The 22,044-nt window shown below is 34.7% G+C and overlaps 1 protein-coding gene across 3 annotated transcripts; it reads left to right on the top strand.

Annotated features, from left to right (window-relative positions):
* Nucleotides 1-2,096: 2,096 nt before the first annotated feature.
* LOC128682954 (probable cytochrome P450 305a1) lies at nt 2,097-21,938 on the top strand. 3 transcript variants are annotated; one of them, XM_053768036.2, is made up of 8 exons: nt 2,097-2,257; nt 6,571-6,825; nt 7,152-7,370; nt 10,179-10,360; nt 10,677-10,773; nt 12,021-12,198; nt 18,931-19,190; nt 21,614-21,938. In XM_053768036.2, exons 1-8 carry the CDS (start codon nt 2,170-2,172, stop codon nt 21,802-21,804), a joined length of 1,470 nt encoding a protein of 489 aa, XP_053624011.1. In that variant the 5' UTR covers nt 2,097-2,169; the 3' UTR covers nt 21,805-21,938. The 3 variants fall into 3 exon arrangements, with proteins under 3 accessions (XP_053624011.1, XP_053624012.1, XP_053624013.1); XM_053768037.1 differs by lacking the exon at nt 2,097-2,257 and adding an exon at nt 2,419-2,606; XM_053768038.2 differs by lacking the exon at nt 2,097-2,257 and adding an exon at nt 3,741-6,475.
* The last annotated feature ends 106 nt before the right edge of the window (nt 21,939-22,044 follow it).

Here is a 22,044-nt window from a genome sequence, read left to right as displayed (position 1 = left end):
TAGATGTCTGCACTCACTCCATAAACCAGAAAACACATACACATAGCCCAGATCCCTTCTCGGCAATAGTCTAGCAGCTGTGGAGGACTGGCCGTTGGTGTTTCCCAATGGTACACAAAGTGTCAATCTCTCTAAATATCTAAAGATGCAGCCATCTCATTTTAGAATAATGTTGGCTTCGGCTCAATGGATGCCTCAAAGGACCGAAAATGGCATAATGGAATGCAAATGGGTACCAACATAATAATAGTGACTTATTTATTGATTTTTCATAAAAATGAAAAGTTATTTCCACCAAAATTCCTGAAGTGTTATTAATTTTTAACATCATGTTTGGTTTTGACCCCAATGTGCGTCACGATCCATGATGCCAATAAAGCGAAATTTTTGTGTATATATGATTTGCTCTTATTATATAGGAACCCACATTAGACAAATACACTATTATGTTTAATTTTTTGGCCTTTCACACGTATTTGCTTAACTTAGTTTCTACTGTTGACTATTTCGTTCTACTCCCTAATAATTCTATGCAATTTGAACCTCTATGCACGACACGTTGAGATGACAGCTGACAGCGGCCCATTAAACATTTTACCTGATAAAATCCCAATAAACATGCTTTTCATGATTAAGATCTTAGTGCCGGCCATACATTATTGCGGCATACATTATGGTTTTTAATTGCGGTACCTATATAAAGCTCTCATAAAAATTACCACACAAATAATATTCACGCATTCGCGTCGATGTCTGTTGAGTGCGGCGATAGTATGTAGCCAGCTTATTGCTATAATTTTTATTTTCAAAACTTTCAATAGATGGCGTAAAAATCAGGCGTAATTAATTTTTCGCAAATCTAGCGTTATTGTTATTTTGTATGTTTTTTTAAAGTACAATAGTAGTTATAAGCAATTTTAATTTTTTATCTATTAATAATGACGAAGATAGCTTTTTAGTTTTATTATTGCTGATCATGAGGTAGATTTTTTAATGAAACTCAAACAAAAGATGGCGTTATGAGTTACCCGCAGATTCAATTTTCACTATCTTTTGTCCGTGACTTCGACTGCTTGTAATTTACTATTGTTTGTAGGTACAAATTAATAGCACAGGAAAGCCGCGCAAACTTATAATTCAGGTTTGCGCAGCATTCCTGTGAGTTTTTGATTTTGCTAGAAATATAAAAGTTTCGCCAACTTAGGCGATATCAACGTACAATGCTAGTTTTCCTTGCGGTAAAAGCTCACACACAAACTACAATACACTTCTTATTTACTATTAATGTTGCTTTGGAAAGAGAATGTTGCTATATAGAAGCCAATGGGGCAGACCAAAAACCAGCAGTGTATACCGAATCTGCCAAAATTCGGCCAACTGTATCGTGATAATGTAGGTATAGTATATTTCTGTTAACTATAGTACTAAATTACTTAAATTATATTAGAGCCTCATTGCTCCGTTGCGCGCTGTCGTTCTCCCTCACGTTGATGACCGTCGACGGATCAACGTGGAACAAAAAATCGCGACGGAGCAGCAACATGCTGCTTCGTCGCAAAAAAACGATGGGGCATAGCCCATAAATCACGGCTAAAGCCGAAACCCGTCTATAAGCTTTTACCATTTCGGCTAGAAATAGGTAAAGCCGGTACAACCACAAGTGGTGTGTCATATTTTAACAGGTACCTAGTTACCTTGTTTTATACAGGATGACTTTTTATACAAAATTATGGGTACCTAAAGATATAGAGCTTTTAAAGCACTGAATATCAATCTCATATGTTACTATGAAATAAATCCGTAAAATTCTGATTTTTATTTCTTATACTAAGTACCTAATTTCTTCTTATTGAATCAGGAATAAGCATTTAAGATAAGTATATCAAAGGTAGGGTTGTTATAACAATTTGACACCGCATGCCAGTTTTTTGTTATCAGCTTTATCGTAATCGAGTTACCGCAGGAATGCGAACGAACAAGCAGGATTCATTTTATTTTGTTGAGCTGTTAAAATATTTTAGGGTTATGTTTTAAGAACTAATGAATATGAATGATGAGCCGCGGTTAAAGGATCGACAATAGGGATTCCGTTTCGAACCACTCAGTCTCGATTCAGTGGCCGGCAGCGCTGGCGCGCAAACGCAACTCGAGCTGCGTATACGGCGAAAAATGTTCACATCAGTCACCGTCGTTCTAATCATATTAGTAACAGGTTATGTATTAAAAAGTATTATCAAACCGAAGAATTACCCTCCAGGTACGTCCTCGCTTTGTGCGAATTTCATTGATATTTTAGATTTGGTTAAATAGCCCGTTCAAAGTTCATGTGATTTCATTGGTTAGGATGAATTAGTTAGAAAAAAAGAGTCACAAGAACTATTGTATCTATTTTAACTTGATTTGACACGAGCGTAAAAGAGTATTGTTATCTAAAGATAGATTGTGTCATGCTGTTGCTTCTGGAGTAGTGAGATCTGTTAGAATAGTGCTTACCTCAAAATAAATTATAATATTTCAGTTCATTTCATGTCGTAGATCAATTCGTATCGTAGTTAAGTGTTTTGGCTTGAGTTAGACAGCAACAGCACACGTGCGATGAGGAAAATGTAAGTTTATGTAATACTTAGTTCTATACTTCTATCATAGTCTCAGCGGTAATAATATACTTACTTATTTTTACAATAACTGTATGATGTTTAGTTTACACTAAGGTGCGTATTGAATTTATACATTAGTATCATTTTATGTAATTTAGTTAAGTACGTTTTCCAATATTCAACAACATTAAAAAATATTACGACAACAGAAAACTTTCCGCAGTGCATTTGATAGGTAAGGATTGAAATAAAATTTGAGGAAAATACACTTTTTAATTGGTATCAATAATAGTACAAGACAATGAGCCTTTAATGGCGTACCAGCGCAGAGTACACGCAATTTGAATTATTTGCTATTGATTTCATTGCGTATTTTTTTATTATTTTGAACTAGCTTTTGCCCGCGTCTTCGCTCGCGTTGCATGCTAAATCCTTTACGATTCATGAGCGCAATGTCTTTTTTTTCGGGATGAAAGGTACCTTATGTCCTTTTCTACTTTATGCTTGCAAATTTCAAAAGGTTGGGTTGAGTGAATAGATAAATCATGAATAGGTAATTTCATAATATTATAACACAGTTGAGTTTGGGTACGTCTTTATTTTTTCTATTTTAATAAATTGTCAAAGGGTTGTGTCGTATTCATCCGATCGTTTCATCTTATATTTTAAACCGTCCTTTTCCTATTAAATTTCTTGCGAATGTATTAGCCATGATGTTTTTAATGGGGAATAATCGGTTCGTAAGAGCAAGGATTTAATATATTTTAAAAATGCAGTTTCCGATACAATGACATCGATTTAATATTAAACAACTTGTCAACAAAACTGATTATTCTGAAAATTTACTGACTTCATTTCTTGCGGTTTTGTACCAGCTCTCACCTCTGTAAAATCTACACAACCTCATCTTTCCAGCGGTACTTAGGACGCTTGACTGAATGATGGACACTAGGTTGTCCCAGTAGGTCCTGGCCACATTGCTCCGTTGCGTCTATGGAGCAATAGGACTAATTGGCTAGGGTTGCGTGGGCCAAACGAGTGTTCATTCACGAAGGACGTCAAAACACTCAAAATTCGCCCACAAGCAGATATTTTTTCATATTAACTGTTCCTTGATAATAATATGGGTACTTGAATGAGTTTATGAAAATTAATGAGCAAAGTAAAAATATCTTGCTTCATATACTTACCTACATGTCTTGTTACTGAGTCATTAAACTATTTTTATAGCACATTACATTATAGATTAGATATCGGAAACAAAGCGGTTAATCTTATCACGAGGAAGTTATGAGAGAAACGCCATTTCGGAAATTGTGATGCAATGAAAGATAATTTCTCTACATGTATGGACCATCCATATCCAATGTAATAAACGCAAAAGTTTTTGAGGATGCATGTGTGTGTGTGTATATTTGTTACTGTTTCATGCAAAATCTACTGGAAGGTTTGTTGTGAAATTTAGTACACGGGTAGAAACCTGGAATAACACATAGGATAAATTTTATCCGGAAATTCCCACGGGAGCGAAGCCCCGGAGCGCAGCTAGTAGGTATGTAATATTTGTGATTGTTTAACACAATTTTGGTGTACTTCCATGAAATTCGGAACACGCCTAAAATATAACCGCAGTAATAACCTTAGTAATAACCATCAGCAAAAAGAAAAATAATGGTACCTAATTACACTTAATATATTTTTTTACCCAAAAATTCCCACGGGAGCGAGTCCTGTGACACTGCTGCTGTGTTTGTTCCCAAGTATAGAATCCTATATGTAATATGATTACTTTTTATTTTGTGGAACTCTAAAATGGTATCAAAGTTAACATTGGTTGCCATGTGCCGGCCAGATTCAATAGGCGCTAACAAGTTCTAATTATATTCAATCAACGAATGGAAATGATGTATTGCCTACAAATCGCAAAGTTATAAGTAGCTATTTTATTTATATTCTATCTCTCATCCGAGCGTTTTCCTAATTTCTTCCTTAGCCATTGGGCGTTAGAGCCCAGGGACGCTAAACGTATTTTATCTATATTTTAGGTAAGCTTTGAATATTGTTTATTTATTTTAATATTTGTTTCTTTAATATTGGTATTTTATGAATAGAATCATTGATTATTGTTTCATTGTCTCATATTACATTACTTCCTTGATTAATTGATACGAGTAACACTCGTTTTTTTTGTTTTACATTTAATAATTGGTAAGTAATGAATTTCTTCTTTTTTACCAAAGTGGTATTTCCAATGAGCATAAGGTTATGTCCTTTTCCATAATTCAAACTACTTACATGTATGCGAAATTTCAAGAAGATTGGTTGAATAGATAAAGCAGGTAACAAGCAAACTCACTTTAGCATTTGTAGTATTAGTTAGGATTATTCAAGGTATCACTCCCTGCGATTTCGCTGACGTGGAATTTTCGGGATGCTAATGTTAGAAATTAACACGCTCACACAATTAAGTTTTAGTGATTGAAGTGTGTTACTATTTACATTCCCGGTTGTGATGTCTCAGAACCCCAGAGTCCGCTTGAAAAATGAACTTTTTATATTCGGTTGTGTTTGTGTATGCATGCACTTGTTGATTTTCAGCATTTAAAACGTTTTATCTATTAGTCACAAATTAATTAATAAGTTTGTACTTACTTAATTTTTTTTTAAGTTCTTACTTTCATAAGTGAAGGTCGTTGACTCCATTTCTTTTTATTAATTATCCACGGAAGGATATGGAGTGATCGTATCGTCTTCTTAGAGCGGGGCTATACGCTACAGGTTGTTACTCAGACTTAATATTTTAGTATAAATTATCGTGTACGCGCCAATTGGCTTATGCAATCTACCGCGAACTCTAATGTGGTTAATTAATTTTATAAATTTTGCATCATGTAGTGACTGTATTAGGTGCAAGATAGATTCTCGCTGTTCTTTTGATTGATCACGTCGCGGATCATAGCGCGCGTGCCTTTCACCCTTGTATTTTCTAGTTTTCGTTCACGGCTGTAATATCTTTGAGACAAGGAGTAGAAATGCTATTTCTATCTGGCGCTTTAAATTATTACACTTGTCGCAAATTAAAACGTATCGAAAAGGTAGAGTTAAGTAGGAGTTAATACCATCCCTAAAAGGTACCTATCTAATATCTTGTTAAAACCAAATGAAGTGTGGAAATTGAAGTGAGATATAATTATAGGAGATTTCTTGAATTTTGTCTGGTTTTCCAAGAATTTTGGTTTACAGTACCGGCATAGACCCGTATGCGATGGTAATAGAGGCGAATTTTTAAAGATTTTATATCTAAAATGTGTTTATGTACTTCTGGCTGCGTCTGCCTGCGTACATACCTATTAACTCTCTTATTCTTTAAAAAAATTGTATACTTTAAGCTAAATATGTTTTATCACTATCGTATTTCATACCATGACATTGACAGAACGAGACAAAACATATTACTTAGCTTCAACTATTTAATTTTATTGAATACGATGGTAATTGTGTACCTATATTATATTACAATTAGTACATAATAACACATAAAGTTACATTTAGTAACTTTTATACGATATTCAGGGGCAAAATGCGAAATATTAAAACAGCGAATATTATTCTAAAAAAAATTACCTATTACAAATATTAAAATTCTACCACGTTTGTAATATTTGATATTGTTTATCTGTGATTAAAATAACAAATGTTTTTTTTTCTATGAAATAATAAAAATAAATGAGCAAACTCGTTATCACGTTTACTCGATTAGAAATTTTCCTCAATTTGGAAATATTCCTATTGGCTTTTAGGCGAGCGTGTACCTAATATAATTTTATTATGTCATAACAACTCCATTGGGCTCTGTGATCCAGTAATATCGGACTTGGGTAGGTAAACTTGCTGTCGACTGTACCCACTGTTGTTATGAATGTAGCATAGGAGTCACAATTATTGTTAACACAATGACCGATTCCTGTTACAGGTCCGAGTTGGTATCCATTATTTGGAAGCAGCTATGTCGTGGAAAACATGTCCAAGAAATATGGCGCTCAGTGGAAAGGACTGTCGAAGCTGGCCAAACAATACTCGACTAAAGTTTTGGGCCTAAAATTAGGGAGAGAATTACTAGTTGTAGTTTTTGGCGAAAAGAATGTACATCAAGTCTTCACGCAGAAGGAGTTTGAAGGGAGACCGGACAGCTTCTTCCTGAGATTACGATGTCTAGGAAAAAGGTTAGGTGAGTACATTTGCTTACATAGTTTTGAAGTCAAGTAGGTCTTTATTTCGTTGAATTCCAAAAGATGAAAGATGTGCCTTACATCGTCAAAGATGATTGCGTTCCAATAATAACCTGACAGCTAAGGACAAAAGCCGTGAAAAGTGGAGGAGAAAAAACAGAACCCTGGTCTCTATGGCTGCGGACGGAATCGAGTAAATGTTCAGATGAGACAGATAATATACAATAAATTTTGTCTATTATTTATTACGTAAAATATGCTTTGTAGGTTTCCGAGAACGGATAGTATATTCATTAGTAATGAATGGCCATTGTTTCGCTTCCAGGTATTACATTCACAGACGGCCCTTTGTGGAAAGAGCATAGACAATTTACACTGAAACATTTAAAGAATGTTGGCTTCGGAAAAACTTTGATGGAGAAGGAGATTCAAAGTGAAATGTTCACAATACTGGAGTACATAGACAGAAAGAAACGCAAGTCCATAAATGTCAAAGAAGTTTTACCACTGGCAGTTATGAACGTTTTATGGAGATTTGTCGCTGGTAAATATTTATTACCTTAATAGCTTTTCCCGCGGCTTAGTGACGTGGATTTGTATGAAGGTACGGAACCCTCTCCGGGTTCATAACTATATAATATGTGTGAAGACGTAATAAACAAACACACATCGATTTACGTCCGTGTATTGTTTCGCTCAAATAAAAACATAACAAATTATACACCAAACCTTCCTCAGGAATCGCACTTGATGAAAATCGTATGAAAATTCGTGTATAGTTTTTTATAATTATGTTAATAATAATTATGTAAGGATAAGTATAATTTAGTTAGGATTACAGTAGTCGAAGGTTGTAATAAGGAATGATCAATGTCATTTTAAAAATCGCTAAAAAAATCTATGTACTGCGAACGCGCGCATCGCGTGTCGTGTCTTGACCATGGAATTAATAGGTACTCCGTAAAGTACTTATTAAATCTTGACTCCCTTTGTCAGTTCCACGTCAAATACAATTGTTTTACGCAAATGGTAATTAAAATGTGTACTGAAAATAATTATTTATTACGAACATAATTAAAATGTAGAGGAAATTTTTCCTTTGTCTCATTGTTTACTACTTTTTCATACGCATTAAACAGAAAATTAAACAGAAAGTATCTTTTAATATTCTGCTCTTTGACTTTATTTAAATACATTTATGAAGCAATTAAGTTCTATTTTATGAAAAAAAAAAACGAAATTCTCTTTTGAAATGGAATACTAAATAAAGGAAGCTCGTAATAACAGAATATTATTGACATATTTATTTGTTCCTTAAATGTCATGTTTATCGTTTTTAAGTGTTTGAAGGTTGACTCGCTAACACGTGCCTTGCTTTTTGTACAGTGTACAGTACAGTACGGCACATCAACCTACCCAAAATCATTGCAAACTCGCTGCTATTACCGCGCCATGCTATAGAGGTTTATGCAGGATAACTTGACGTGAGACTGCACTTTCATTATACGAATGTAACGTAAATTTGAAACGGTAGTGGTCAAGTTGTTAATACCGTCCGCCTGTGATCGAAATGTTGTAATTCTACTCGTGCCTTATGACTTTGTATAGCAATCTGACTTATGTATAGTAGATTTCATAAACTTCTACTTGCTTCGGATGAAGGAAAACATCGTGAGGAAACCTGAAACATTGAATGACAGTTTAAGTTCTCTAGTTTGTACGCGACTACTTGCGCCTAGACGCGGCTAGGTATTCGTAAAAGTCACGTCAGATGCCTTTAGTCAACTTGAATAAAAATTAACCATTGTCTTCCCACTGCTGAGTGTAAGTTTCCCATTACATGTTTACATGAGATGTCATCGGCGTCATATAACACAAATAACGAAACTAACCCCGAATAAAATCACTAAACGAATATAAAAGTATCAACGTTTCAGTCAGTTAAGTACTAGCAGTGGTAGCCCAATCAAGGGTTGCTCAAAGGATTCAGGAAATGTAATTTTAGAAAATGTAGTCTCTACTATGCCTACTGGAAATTTGAGTAAACTATTTGAGTATTTTCAAATCAAAAGATCGCAGTAACGAACAGAATCGGATTGATATAGGCCGGTTTATGTAATATATATATATATATATATATATATACGTATAGTACGTCGCGTGTTATGACATGTACCATTATTGTATTTGAATAAATATGGTGCCAGTCCCATATAAACATAAACGGAATACATGGCAACCCTAGATATAGCAATAGGGCTCTGAAGTTGTCAAGTTACTTTGCGAGCTCAAGATTTTTATTCAATATTCGCTCACTTGATTTTCCAAGACCGAAGACATCTAGAACCGCAATTGAAAAGGAATACCGCTTTTCCGCTGTCAGTTACTTTTTATGAATCCCCGTGACTTTTATTACACAATTTTATTCACTTGAATTTCTGGTATGCACGGAGTTGGAAAATTGTCTGCTGAAAATCCCTCCGCTGAGAGGGAGAAATAGGCTTAGACATCAATATATTGTTTAAGGAAAAAAGTCTGTTTAATCGTGAATGTTCTAATGGTGTAGAGCTCATTAGTCATTTTTGAATAAATAATAACTTGATGAAATATGTATCGTCGAGATCATTCCTTTTTTCAGTTTTTCGACTTTTCTTATCTTGAGACAAAACATTAGTATTGTATATGATATACATATGTATATACAAAGAGACATCTATTTAGGTTTAACACCTACAAGAACAACGAGAAAATTAACTAATTAAACTATTATATAAAACAAATTATATTAAATTAAACTACCTTATACTTTTAAAATATGTAGACACGGCCCCCTAGGCAAGGTTGGCCTGGGCCAGAATCCACAAGCCTTCAGACTTATATTCCAATGTGTATATTCCATTTTGTGCACCTGGATACACCCAGTATAGTGAAATACTGTACTAGGTTTAGCACCAAATAGAGCCTATTTTTAATAAATATTAATAAGGCTGGCTTTTTTCAACACCAGTCTCACTATGTAAAAAAATGCACAATCAATATATTGTATGGTGCAGATCTATAAACAAAAGCTATTTTTAGCTTTTCAATTCGTATAAAAGCTAAAAAATAAATTGTGAAAAAAGAACATACATTTTATCTTTAGTACCAAAAGAATGTTTGTCAATTTATTTTACTATTTTCCGATAAAACAGCAAAAAATTTACAAACGGTTTTTTGTCAGAAAAAAGATGCAAAGTTATTTTTTTTAGACTTGTAATAATTTATTTTTTATTTATTGTACATAATACAAAGTATAAATGTTCTGTGGGTGGACTTAATGATATATGAATCAGATAAATAATTAAAATTACAGGTGAAAAAATAAAAGAAGACCGTTTGAGAAGTCTATTAGAAATTCTGAATTTGAGGTCTAGGGCTTTTTCAATGGCTGGAGGATGGTTGAACCAAATGCCTTGGAGTAGATTTGTGATCCCCCAATTAAGTGGATATGCGTTGATAGCGAAGATGAATCAACAGATCTCGGATATAATCGAGGTAGGTTTGTTTGTTATTATTTATCTGCATCGTATTATATTACGAGTTTAAGTCGTATCATACACCTTGTTAGCTGACTGTGTTAGCTAAAAAGTGCGATGAAAAAGAAACAATTTCTATACATAATGAAATCAAATTGTACACCGCATTTAGAGAAGCAAAGCAGGGCATATTTTTATCCTAAAAACGAGTTACATATATCTCTTAAGAAAAATTACTATCAGCCAAAGTCTAGTATTTTTATGGTTTAATCTTATTCAGTAAGCCTGATATTATTTACTTCGTTCAATCTAATATTGCCCCTTTTTATGTCCAGGAAGCTATAAAGAAACACAAGTCTAATGCCGTGGAAGGAACCGACTTCATTTACTCATTCTTGACGGAGATCGATGAAAATAAGGAAACTTACACTGGTCTGTATATATTATGAATTCTCTCACTGATTTATTTAATTTTATTTAACTGCTGGTCGTGGTATATGCTATGAACCAAGTGATTAATTGGACGTTATCAAAAATCACCGCGCAATTTAATGCCTAAAATGAGAGGACAATTAGCTAATATAATCAAATTAACTGGCATTATTATTATGCTTGTCATCTATTAGTCAATCTATTATAGGATAGAAAATTGTATTCTTTTACAGTTTTACATTCAGTTTCAGTTTCTTGATTACCGCTGTAATTTGCTCCTGTTCCCTTCTTGGCAAACTTATTTTTAGCATTCCAAGCCTTCCTTTTGAATTACTCTATCCATTAAAAATCCGCATCAAAATCCGTTGCGTAGTTTGAAAAATCTAAGGAACAGTCATTGTTTTATACAATATAATGATGTACCTGGTTATTTATTGAATTATGTATAAACACAACTGTTTGTTGCCAGAATTAAAAATAAATAAAATAAAAAATGATTTTAATACCAGACTTGTTTTCAACTGAAGTGCCGTAGTCGAATGTGAAATGTTCTCGAAAAATAATTACAAACTGCAAACTACGCAGTCTCGCTGCCTTAATTAACAGGTTCAAAGTCAGCGAATTGCAACTGCAACTGAGGTTTTGTAAGTACTTTCAAGGTATATTCGAATTAGTTTGAGGCTCGGAGCTAGGAGCTCGAAACTCGGAAGTCGTGCTTCACTGAAATGAAAGTTTGTATTTTATAATGTTGTGGTGAAAATGTTTAGAATTTGTAAAGGTGAAGGTGAAGGTGAAATAACTTCAAGTTTGTTTACTATGTTATTGAAGTTACATTCGTTGATTTTTTGATTAACAGCGACATTTTATATCTTTTGATTGAGTTGACGAAGTTTGATATTTTTTGTTTGCTACCGGTGTAGCGAAAATTCTTGAATCTACATTGTGCCATAGTCTGAGAGGTGCCGCTAGAAGGAACCTATTCGAGGCCATGCGAGACTGACGACGTGAAAGTCGAAAATAGTGCCAAATATTCTGGCCCTCTTCTATTGTTATGTACATTTGAAAAAAAAATACTCCAGGATATATATACACATAACAGGACATATATACAGGACATATATACAGGACATATATACAGGACATATATACAGGATACGTATATTATTATCTCGTGACGCATCCAATACTATGTTAGTGCCTCGTTAGGTCATGGGACGCGCTCGATGCTACAGTAAAATATTTTACAGAGGAGCAATTGAAAACGATCTGCCTTGATCTGCTGATAGCTGGGTCACAGACGACAAGCAATGTGGTGGAATTCGCCATACTCGCCGCCCTGAGGAACCAGGCTGCGCAACAGAAGGTGTACGAAGAGATCACTAATACTTTAGGCGATGATATACCGTGCTGGAGCGACAGTTACAGGTAACTAATTATTTATTATTATTTTATTATTTACGGACGCCAGCGAATTCACCAGATGGGTGGTCGGTTAGGGCACAATTTCTCTCATTTTACAATTTATTTATTATTAACTAGCTGTGTCTCGGGGCTCCGTTTATGCGGCAGTATCGGAATAAAAAGTGATGTCAGTCCGGAGTATAAATGTAAGCTACATTTATACTATATTTACATACTGGTGAAATAATTTTGGAAATAGGTTGAGTAATGCTGATGATAGCCTCTATAAAAACTTACATATAATTTCCTTTTTTTAATATTAGTATAGATTAAAATAATAATAAGATAGCTTAAGTTAGAAATGGTCTCACAACTAGGGATGCCGAAGACCGTTCAAAACGGAGACGAAAATTATAAAAGCGTATCTTAGGTTCCGACGCTCAACAGCTCAAGAAGGAACCGGGTAACCGTTTAGGTGAGAAAGAGAGAGTTGATTTAGAAACAGCTACATTCTGAAATTGTATGCTTTGTTTACAAACAAACCGCCTCATATAGAATCAAGTACGCGTGTGCTAACGACAGGTGGCCGTTACTCGTAAATTAAATCTTCGACAGAGCAACCGGCGCTTTGTTGATAACTGCAGAACTGTCGAAACTGAATGGTGTGTTCCATTGCAGACGGAGCAACTTTCCCGGTGTCATTGTCCCACGAAATTGCAGTTATTGTTTGCTCGATCGGTGTTTCAGAAAGCAACTCGTACAATAATTTTTGATTCATCCTAAACTTTACTCGACACTATATTGCACGAAAACTTATAAATACCTATTGAATTGACTTAAATCTTAATATATAACAGTAACTATCGTACACACGTTTAAAACTAAAATCTTGTTAAGTATCTTCAAAAAATATGGCGGCTGATTTTTTTCGCGCAATGTTACGGTAAAAAAACAAGTTCTATTATAATTAAAAATGTCAAAAATCGTGTGACATTTACAAATAACAATCTATGAAACTTTTTTGAGCTTCGACACTTTTTATATACCGGGAATGAAAATAAACATATTATGTTCCTAATAAGTAAACAGAACTGTTTAAATGTAAACTATGGTCTCACTCAGCTGTACTTGAAAATGTAATATCATTGATGGATATTGGAATAATATTGCTAAGCTGGCTTATAATGTTTGCCGGTACCTTTAAGTATAAACTGCATTTCAAGCGAGTACGCATGGATCTCTATGCTACGGTAATAGACACGAATTTCCAATGGGTTTGGGAAGCTAAATGTGCTGTCGGTTGTACATTTAAACGGATCTGCCAATCGGCTCCGAGCACCTCCCTGGCGCTGTGGCTTCTAATTGAGAATTATTGATAGCCAATTTGCTGGAATTAGAATATTGGCGATTTCGCCAATATTCTAATTTTAGCAGCAGAGAAATTATCAAATTAGGTATTTACCTAATTTTATAAATTGTCTACCTACTTCGAAATAGAACTAGGTGGTAGGTACCCGTAGTGTAAGGAACAATATTTAGGTTTAGGTTATTTTAGGTTATGTATGGTTATTTAGGTTTAGGAGAAGATAAATTTATCTCATCTTCGAGTGTGTTCCCGTATACATTCGGAGCTGTGACGCGAAAATGAACCCTGGGCCTAGGGTTCGTGTAAAAAAAATATTATTAAAATTTGATGATCTGGCTATGATTTACAATCTGCCGCCTGCTTGAGTCAACCCTCTTTGGGAGTGCTATTCTTACCATTAAGAATTATTCTTCTTATTTTTACCATCAGCTGTCCTTTAGTCGCCTCATACGACATTCATGGAGGATATGGAGCGGTCCTTTTTTATTATTACACAAGTATTACGTAACTATTTTTATATAATTTTCCAATTTTGGTGATTAAACCCTGCATCCTGGTATACCTTATCAAATCCACATGATAGAGATCCATAGCGGCTAACATTAGCCGCTATGGATCTCTATCATGTGGAAATAGAGATGAAAGAGATTTGATTTTTCGAACCGTCGGTATTTAATTAAAACAGCAGAAATATCTGCTGTTTTAATTAAAAACCTTTTAAGCGAAATTCCGTATACGTGTAATCAAAACATTTGAAAGGTCATTGAATAGTTTAGTTTTAAATATAGTTTTAGTATTTTGCTAAAATAAAAAATAAATAAATAAACAATTAGGATTATTGTCATACGTAAAAAACAAGTTTGTAATGTGCTGAACATAATGCGACGACTTTATGCACTTTATAGGCGCATAGGCGTTACAACTGCGCCCCACGTGCGCTTCTTCGTAAAGTATGCAGTCACATTTTCATGAAAAAATACGCAGTAGGTCGGTGTAAACCACCCCTAATTGAGAATTCCTCAATTTCAAAACCACTGAACGAACATCAACAGAGAAATAGAGCGGTTTGGTTACTATTAGATTGTCGGTGAGAATCCCGATGGCTGGACGTTGGAATCTCTGATAATAGCATATTTGGCTTGGGTTATTCACTAAAGGCGTTTACCGAGTGGTTATTTTTTTATATTTTTTTTATCATACTCCATGCAACCCCTCTATTATTTATTAGTAGAGACTTAAATGATATTTTTTAACAATGTATCGTACATTGTCTGTACGTATTTACAGACATCAACGTTTAAAATTTTATAAAGAAAGAAGAACATAAATTTCGACGTTTTATATAACTATCACAATTTTTTATGGAAACCAAGTCAGTATCATTTTTTAATATCTTTCTTCAATCTTCGTGAATTCTTTAAACATCGAAGATCTTCCAAAAGAACGATTTATTTAAATATGAAAATTGTTCATTAATAAACATTCATTTTCTATCTGTACAAAGCTGTTAAAGCAAAATTAGTTTTCCTTTTACCATTTCACCCCGGGCGTTCGTGTCTTGTTGTGAATAACCCGTCTCGCGCAGCCCTCGGCGCGCGACCTTGAACCCAGTGGCGGGAGGCGAGGAGTGTGTAGTGCTTCCAGGAATCTGCGCTGTGCAAGCGACAGCTTATTGCGAGGTAGGTACAAGGTCACTGTCAGCCAGCTTGCGAAGCGCCTCTAGTTACGTCTAAGTGTAGAAACTAAACATGAAAATATAAACATGCTATTTTGTTTTTGCTTTAGGGATGTTTTCGAGCAAAACTAGATTATGGTTTATATATTATTTTACACATGTTTTTATAGGCTTTGTGTAGCTTCAATATACTCTCTTTCCGTCTCTTTTATTACTTACACTAAACACTTACTAAATAGGATAATAGGCGTTAGTTCTTTTTGGTTACCTAGTGAGACTCCATAAAGTGATATACCTATTCTTATGTATGTCCATAACTATTATCTTACAAGCTTGCCCGTGGCAGAACGGAATTTTTTTTTTCGAAGAGCTAGTATTTAAAATATTGGGCAAAGTATAAACAAATATTGGTAGCATTTATATTTGGGCTAAGTTTGGGCTCCTTGCAGTTTTTTGCTAATGTGTACAAAATTTGCAAGGAGTCCCGCCACAGGGTATGTGCTATATATATAAACATAATAAAAATATATAATATAAAAATATTACGCAAATTATAAACAAATATTGGTAGCAGCATTTATACTGAGCTAAGTTTGGACTCTTGCTGTTTTTTGCTAATGGATACAAAATTTGCAGGGAGTCCCGCACAGGGTATGTGGTACATATATAAACATAATAAAATTATGTATCTAAAATATTGCGCAAATTATAAACAAATATTGGTAGCATTTATATTGGGCTAAGTTTGGGCTCCCTGCTGTTTTTGCTAATGGATACAAAATTTGCAGGGAGTCCCGCACAGGGCACAGGGTAAGTCTCTATCCTTAATTGTGATTCTAACGACGGCCGGTGGGGGCCGTACCTCTAGATTGGCGCCAACGTATGGTTCCGACACGAGTGCAACGTCGAAGTTTTCATTTGGGAAATAGACGTAAAATTTCTGTTTAGCGATAAAGCTTCGTAGGACAGCATTGTATAGCTTCTCGTTTCTGTTCTTGAGTGCGAAACAGAAGCGAATTTCCGCAGCGTTCACCTAGTTCTGTCCGCTGACCACCTCTACCAGCTCCTCCTTTCTCAATTGGGTGTTTATGCCCTTCAATATGATGAGAGGTTTGCGTAATTTACTCTCCTCGGCGATCACTCCAGGTAGCTTATTTACTTTGGCCATGATGTCGTCCCGCTGTGTCACGGTTTCAGGCAGAACGGAATTTCATACGAGTAGAAGACCTATGTATGCATATTTGTGCGGGTGAAATCTTGAAACTCAATTTTGATAATTCGACCGATTGAACTTAGGTAAATTTTGTTGCCACCTTTGGATAAATGATGATGGTGAAGCTTGGTAGGTAACTCTTTATCTCTTTACGATATTAGAGATAGGTAACTATTTTTATTGGTGAATATTTCAAAAACGGCTTAAGAGATTTTGTTGCCCCACGAACTTAAAAAATCCATTGGCAGATCCTACATACCTTTTAAATTTCTTCAAAATCGGATAAACGGTTCGAAAGTTCAAATCGCGTTACAAACATACATACAAATATAATTTGGCCCCGAGTCGAATTGTAGACCTCGTTCAACTTTCTCATTAGGTAGGAGCAGTTAGGATAAAATCAATATTGTTAGGTAACTATGGCTTACCTGAGTAGCCACTAGGTATTAAATAATGTAGGTAGGCTAGCGATTATTATTTAATATACAAGTAAAGTTTCTTTTCTTTTTTTTGTCTTTTATGCACACGCCAGTCTACCTCTATGTACCACATCTCCTCTCACGTGTCTACTGGAAGAGATTTCATTTGAAATATGTAGCACCTTTGTACTCATTTTTATAATTTAATTTATATTTAAAGTTTTTTGTGTACATAAATTGATAAATATAAATAAATAAATATATTAGGACAAATCACACAAATTGAGCTAGCCCCAAAGTAAGTTCGAGACTTGTGTTATGGGATACTAACTCAACGATGCTATATTTTATAATAAATACATATATAGATAAACATCCAAGACCCGGGCCAATCAGAAAAAGATCATTTTCCATCATGACCCGACCGGGGATCGAACCCGGGACCTCTCGGTTCAGTGGCAAGAATCTTACCACTGCGCCACCGAGGTCGATAAATAAATAAAAAACAAATAAACGTGGAAAATAACAGCTCAAACTCATTCTAAACTATAATGTAAAATCTTCTAAATCAAAAAATATGAGTAAGTATGTATAACGGTTGCCTCAAGTATTTTTATTTATAAACATAACCATGTCTGCAATACACACAGTATTCATTTTAATATTAATGTTTGCAGTGTATGCACGAGCGAATAAGTAATTATTTGTTCGGCGCTTGGAACTATTATGTGCAGTAAATGCATCGCCAATTTGCATTAATTATTACCTATCAGAAAACAACAAAGTATAAAGTGTACAGAAAATCCATTTTGAACATTGAATTTTATCTTAGCGACTTCCATCGCATTGCATACCGTGTGGTATAGCCGCGGAGCCCTATTACCACACGAAACGTGGAATTGTTAACATTTTCATACTAATAATAGTATCGTAAGGCAAATTAGGCTTCAGCTACAATACCTTTTTTTTACATTTTCATTGTTTATACTTTTTATTACACTTAAGCAAACAATAGCATTCCCAAAGAGGGTTGTCGAGGAGTGCGGGTAAAATAACAGTAGAAACTTCTAAATTTTAAGGCATATTTTAAGCTTATCCAGGGTATCAAGGTCCCACACTTCTTAATGTAACTTTGAAAATATGAAAGTAAGAGAGGAAAATTTTACAGTACAGATAAAAAATAAAACAATTCAACTATTGAACTATTTCCCGGGAAAATCATCATATATGTTCACACCATGGAATTAGTAGGAAATAATAGTAGTAGGTACACATCTAAACAAAAAAAATACATTCTAGTACACATTACATCTGCCAGGTCAACTGTAATATATACAGGAATATTTTTATCCAAATATTTATATTTCATTTTATTTATTGCATTCCTGTTTATGTATGCAATAAATAAAATAAATTATATTGGTTTGGTCAGTTTTACATATATGTATATACTGGACAAGATAGAAAATTACTCCTGTGCTATGTATACCAAAATTTAGTGAACTTGACGAGTGGACCACTGGCAACAAAGAAAATAATGCGAAAATTCGAAATTGGAACCGAATCTTATAATATCTAGCTACAAAAGTGGGGAAAATATAAGAGCTGATAATATTAATAAATATTGAAGTCAGTTCTCCAATGGCAAAGGGGCGGAGCCATGGCAAAATGGCATTTTCACTCGTCTGTTAAAGCCCCGCGTATCGTCACACAACTTTAGTTAGAGAAATGATAATAATACCTCTTCATTTTGCTTCGTGACCCAGGTGTATAATGAAGAAATCAGGTTAGGCTAGGCTATGAGATTTATGTAAAAATATAATCGTAAATTATACTGGGATTATGTAGCACGAACATTTTAAATTTAATATAGTTGATGCGGTGCACAGGCGACCGACCTATGTACTTGACGTATCGCTACGTTTAAGTCGATCTACCGTTTTATAACTGTTTACGTTCCTTACTGTAGTTTCGTACGCTATTAATTTTTGCCCGCAGCTTCGTCCGCGTGAATTTATGTATATATGTCAATATTTAATGCATGTTTCATGTGTAAACTTTATTTTTTTTTTTATATTTTCAGGCTCACATATACTTCAGCATTTTTATTGGAGGTTCAGAGATACTTCACAATTGTTCCTTTGGCCGGTCCTCGACGGGTCCTCGAAGATACCCAAATAGATGGTTATTTAATACCAAAGGATACAACCGTTCTTATATCCGTCGCCGATCTCCATTTTGATACGGAAATATGGGACAATCCACATGAATTTAACCCAGAAAGATTTATCGACGAGACGGGCGTATTGAAAAATTCAGAGCACATGTACCATTTCGGCTTAGGTTAGTGACTGAGTTTATGTTGTGTTTGCTTTAGTCATAGCTCAGTGAAACTGGTTTATTTTATGTTTTCCGTGTCCTGATTTTGTAATAACTAAGTACATCATAAATTGAGAAGAGTAAGTTTGAGAGAAATGGCCAGAATTTGCTTAAGAAAGAGACGAATGGAAGAAAAAGACGGAGATTTTTGCCCAATAGTAGGACATTCACAGGGTAGATACAAAAATCTAATATACATAATACAGGTAAGATGCAGTTAGATATTGATCTCGCCATATTGTGAAGATGTCTTGAAAAAGTAAAAATTGGTTTTCATTGAACTGTATTACAGTACATAACATTGTCTCGATGGGTATAATTTGGTTGACACTTATTCGGTTTAAGGCGATTATATAAAGTGACTTCTTAAATACTTGACAATACACACCAGATTTGGTACACTTATACACGAGCTTATCTATTCCCATACTTGCTGCCTAGGCAGGTCAGGCTTTGTTGGTCAACTAGAGTGATGAATTATGCGCATACTTCATCTGGCGGCTGGCTGGATACAAAAATGTAGCTGGGGTCAACCCTTCTTGGGAATGTTATTGTTGCCTACCTGCTGTTAAGGACCGCAAAATGTCCCTTTACTCGCATCACACTTTCACGGGTGGATATGGACTAATTCTATTCTAATTAGGCACTACACGCCTCGAAGGAACATGCAAATTATATTCAACATGTGCGCTTTCAGTTCGTTGTTAGAACAACATTTCTACACAATTTATGCGCGTGTGGCATTTCCAGGTAACACACCCAGTATATTAGCTACGCTTTGACTTGCTGCAGCCTGCAACATTCATGTGGTGGAATGAAAAGCAATACGAGAAAATGAAATATTAATAATATATGTATTCAGGAGTCCTATTCATGTTTAATACATTATGCGAAGTAATTATGCGCCTGTTAGTGCTTCGTCCTCACGAAGCATTAGATATGTGTGGTCATTACATGGATCTTGCGCAATTTTCAGTGTTATAGATTGATAATAGCTGTTCATTAGGTTTTGTTTTTTTTTACAAAATCTCCAGTAGTAGAAAGGTACTATTGAAACTATCAAGCATTCGATTCAAATCCGGGAACTTTGAACCATAGTCTCTTAACCAAAGTTTCGTTACTGCTTTCTGCAGATGGAAATCTTTCTCTAATTTTAACTGAGCGTTTACCTGGTTCCTTCTCAGCCATTGTGGTCAGCTCAGGGTCCGTTTTCCTACTTTTTCGTCTCGACTTCGCACGGTCGTCGGCATCCGCCAATTCCGTAAAGGAAATCCTTTGATACACAAACAGCAACTATGATTGCTTCGTTCCTGCTTGATTTATGAGTTTGATTTCCAAAATTGGTAACAAGCGAATCCCCTGCGGGTAGTCGACGAACTAACGAGGGAAATCTAGCCGCCACCCAGCAACAGCTATAAATACAGATCAATACTGCTCATATATGGACACAGAAATCGTTTTTTGATTATTGGAGATAATTATAATTTTAGTTGAAGGTGACTATGAGAGTAAAGGTTTTCGTAAAGGTACAATTAGAAAAATCGTATAAATCAATAAATTATTGTAATAAATGTTCGGAAAAATAAACTATAGAGGAATTAAAATACTTGATTTTTTAAACAAAGTTTTTACCGCAAAAGCTATGTTCGCAAAAGCTTGTAAGCAAATAAAAGTTTTATAATTTTAAAATAAATGCAGAACATATTTTTAAAGGTCTCGGACATTTCTTTCTTTCATATTGAATTGAAAATATCAAACAGTGAAATATTTTATCTCGCTGCTACGTATGTACATAGAATTAGTGCCACAGACTTATATCAGGGTAGGTACTAATTATCAAAAAACTATGGAATTGATGCGATAAAATAAATAAGTTTCTTTGGATTGTATTCAGTACTTCATCTTGTGATAACTATTAGTACTAACTAATAAAGTAGGTACTTAACACTAGTTTTGGTCAGTCTTAGGTCGTACGATATTTCACCTCATTTTGTTCACTCGGGTGTATCCGAGTACTTTTGTGGCTTTAAAATTGTTATTTCATTCAGTACATGCAAAATTGTAAAAAATGGAAACCGATTTGATTTCAAAAGCTTTTTCAACTTTCTATTTTTGTTAAACCATTTAGACTGCAGACGATGGATTGATTCAATTGACTAGTTAAAGTATTCGGATTCGATACCATTTTATCGATAGCTCTCTGTGACTTGTTTGTATATTTGATATTAGTTTTTGAATAGGGTTGCCAATAAGTCAAATTATATACTGTACATCAAAAATTACATTCTTGAGGATAGACAACATGCGCATGACATGGTGTTGCAGGCTTCAATAGACTGTGTAGGCGGTTTTTCACCATTTATTAAAATAATTTCTGATCGTTCCAGGTCGGAGACGCTGTCCTGGGGACTCTTTGGCGAAGTCCTTCATCTTCATCACATTTGTCGGGATCCTGCAGAAATATAGAATTGACTGCAGCAACGGCGTGCTGCCTTCTGATGAGCCCAGTGTCGGCCTCATCGCTGCAGCCAAGCCCTTCACCGTGGACTTTGTTCCGCGAAATCCTATGGTCTCGTAATATCTAAAAATAACTGTTTTAAATCTATTTGTGAGAGTACGGTTTCCGACAAAAATGTACATTATACGCAACGTATGAAAATGTAAAAATATTATATAATAATTTTTAGAATCATAGTAAACTCTTTAACTTTATTCTTTTGTTGATTATTTTTCTCACAGATATATCCGGCACTGCATATAGATCTTGGTTAATATAATAGTATCTAAGTTTATTTCGTAGTCCCCACATAATATTATT

Source organism: Plodia interpunctella, chromosome Z, assembly GCF_027563975.2.
Source record: "Plodia interpunctella isolate USDA-ARS_2022_Savannah chromosome Z, ilPloInte3.2, whole genome shotgun sequence".
NCBI lineage: Eukaryota > Metazoa > Arthropoda > Insecta > Lepidoptera > Pyralidae > Plodia > Plodia interpunctella.
This window is presented reverse-complemented; position numbering and strand designations above follow the sequence as displayed.

Coding starts and splice junctions, on each gene's coding strand:
- LOC128682954 (XM_053768036.2), top strand. CDS start 2,170: ATGTTCACATCAGTCACCGTCGTTCTAATCATATTAGTAACAGGTTAT. Junction 7,371..10,178: donor TTTATGGAGATTTGTCGCTG/GTAAATATTTAT, acceptor TTAAAATTACAG/GTGAAAAAATAAAAGAAGAC. Junction 10,774..12,020: donor AAATAAGGAAACTTACACTG/GTCTGTATATAT, acceptor AATATTTTACAG/AGGAGCAATTGAAAACGATC.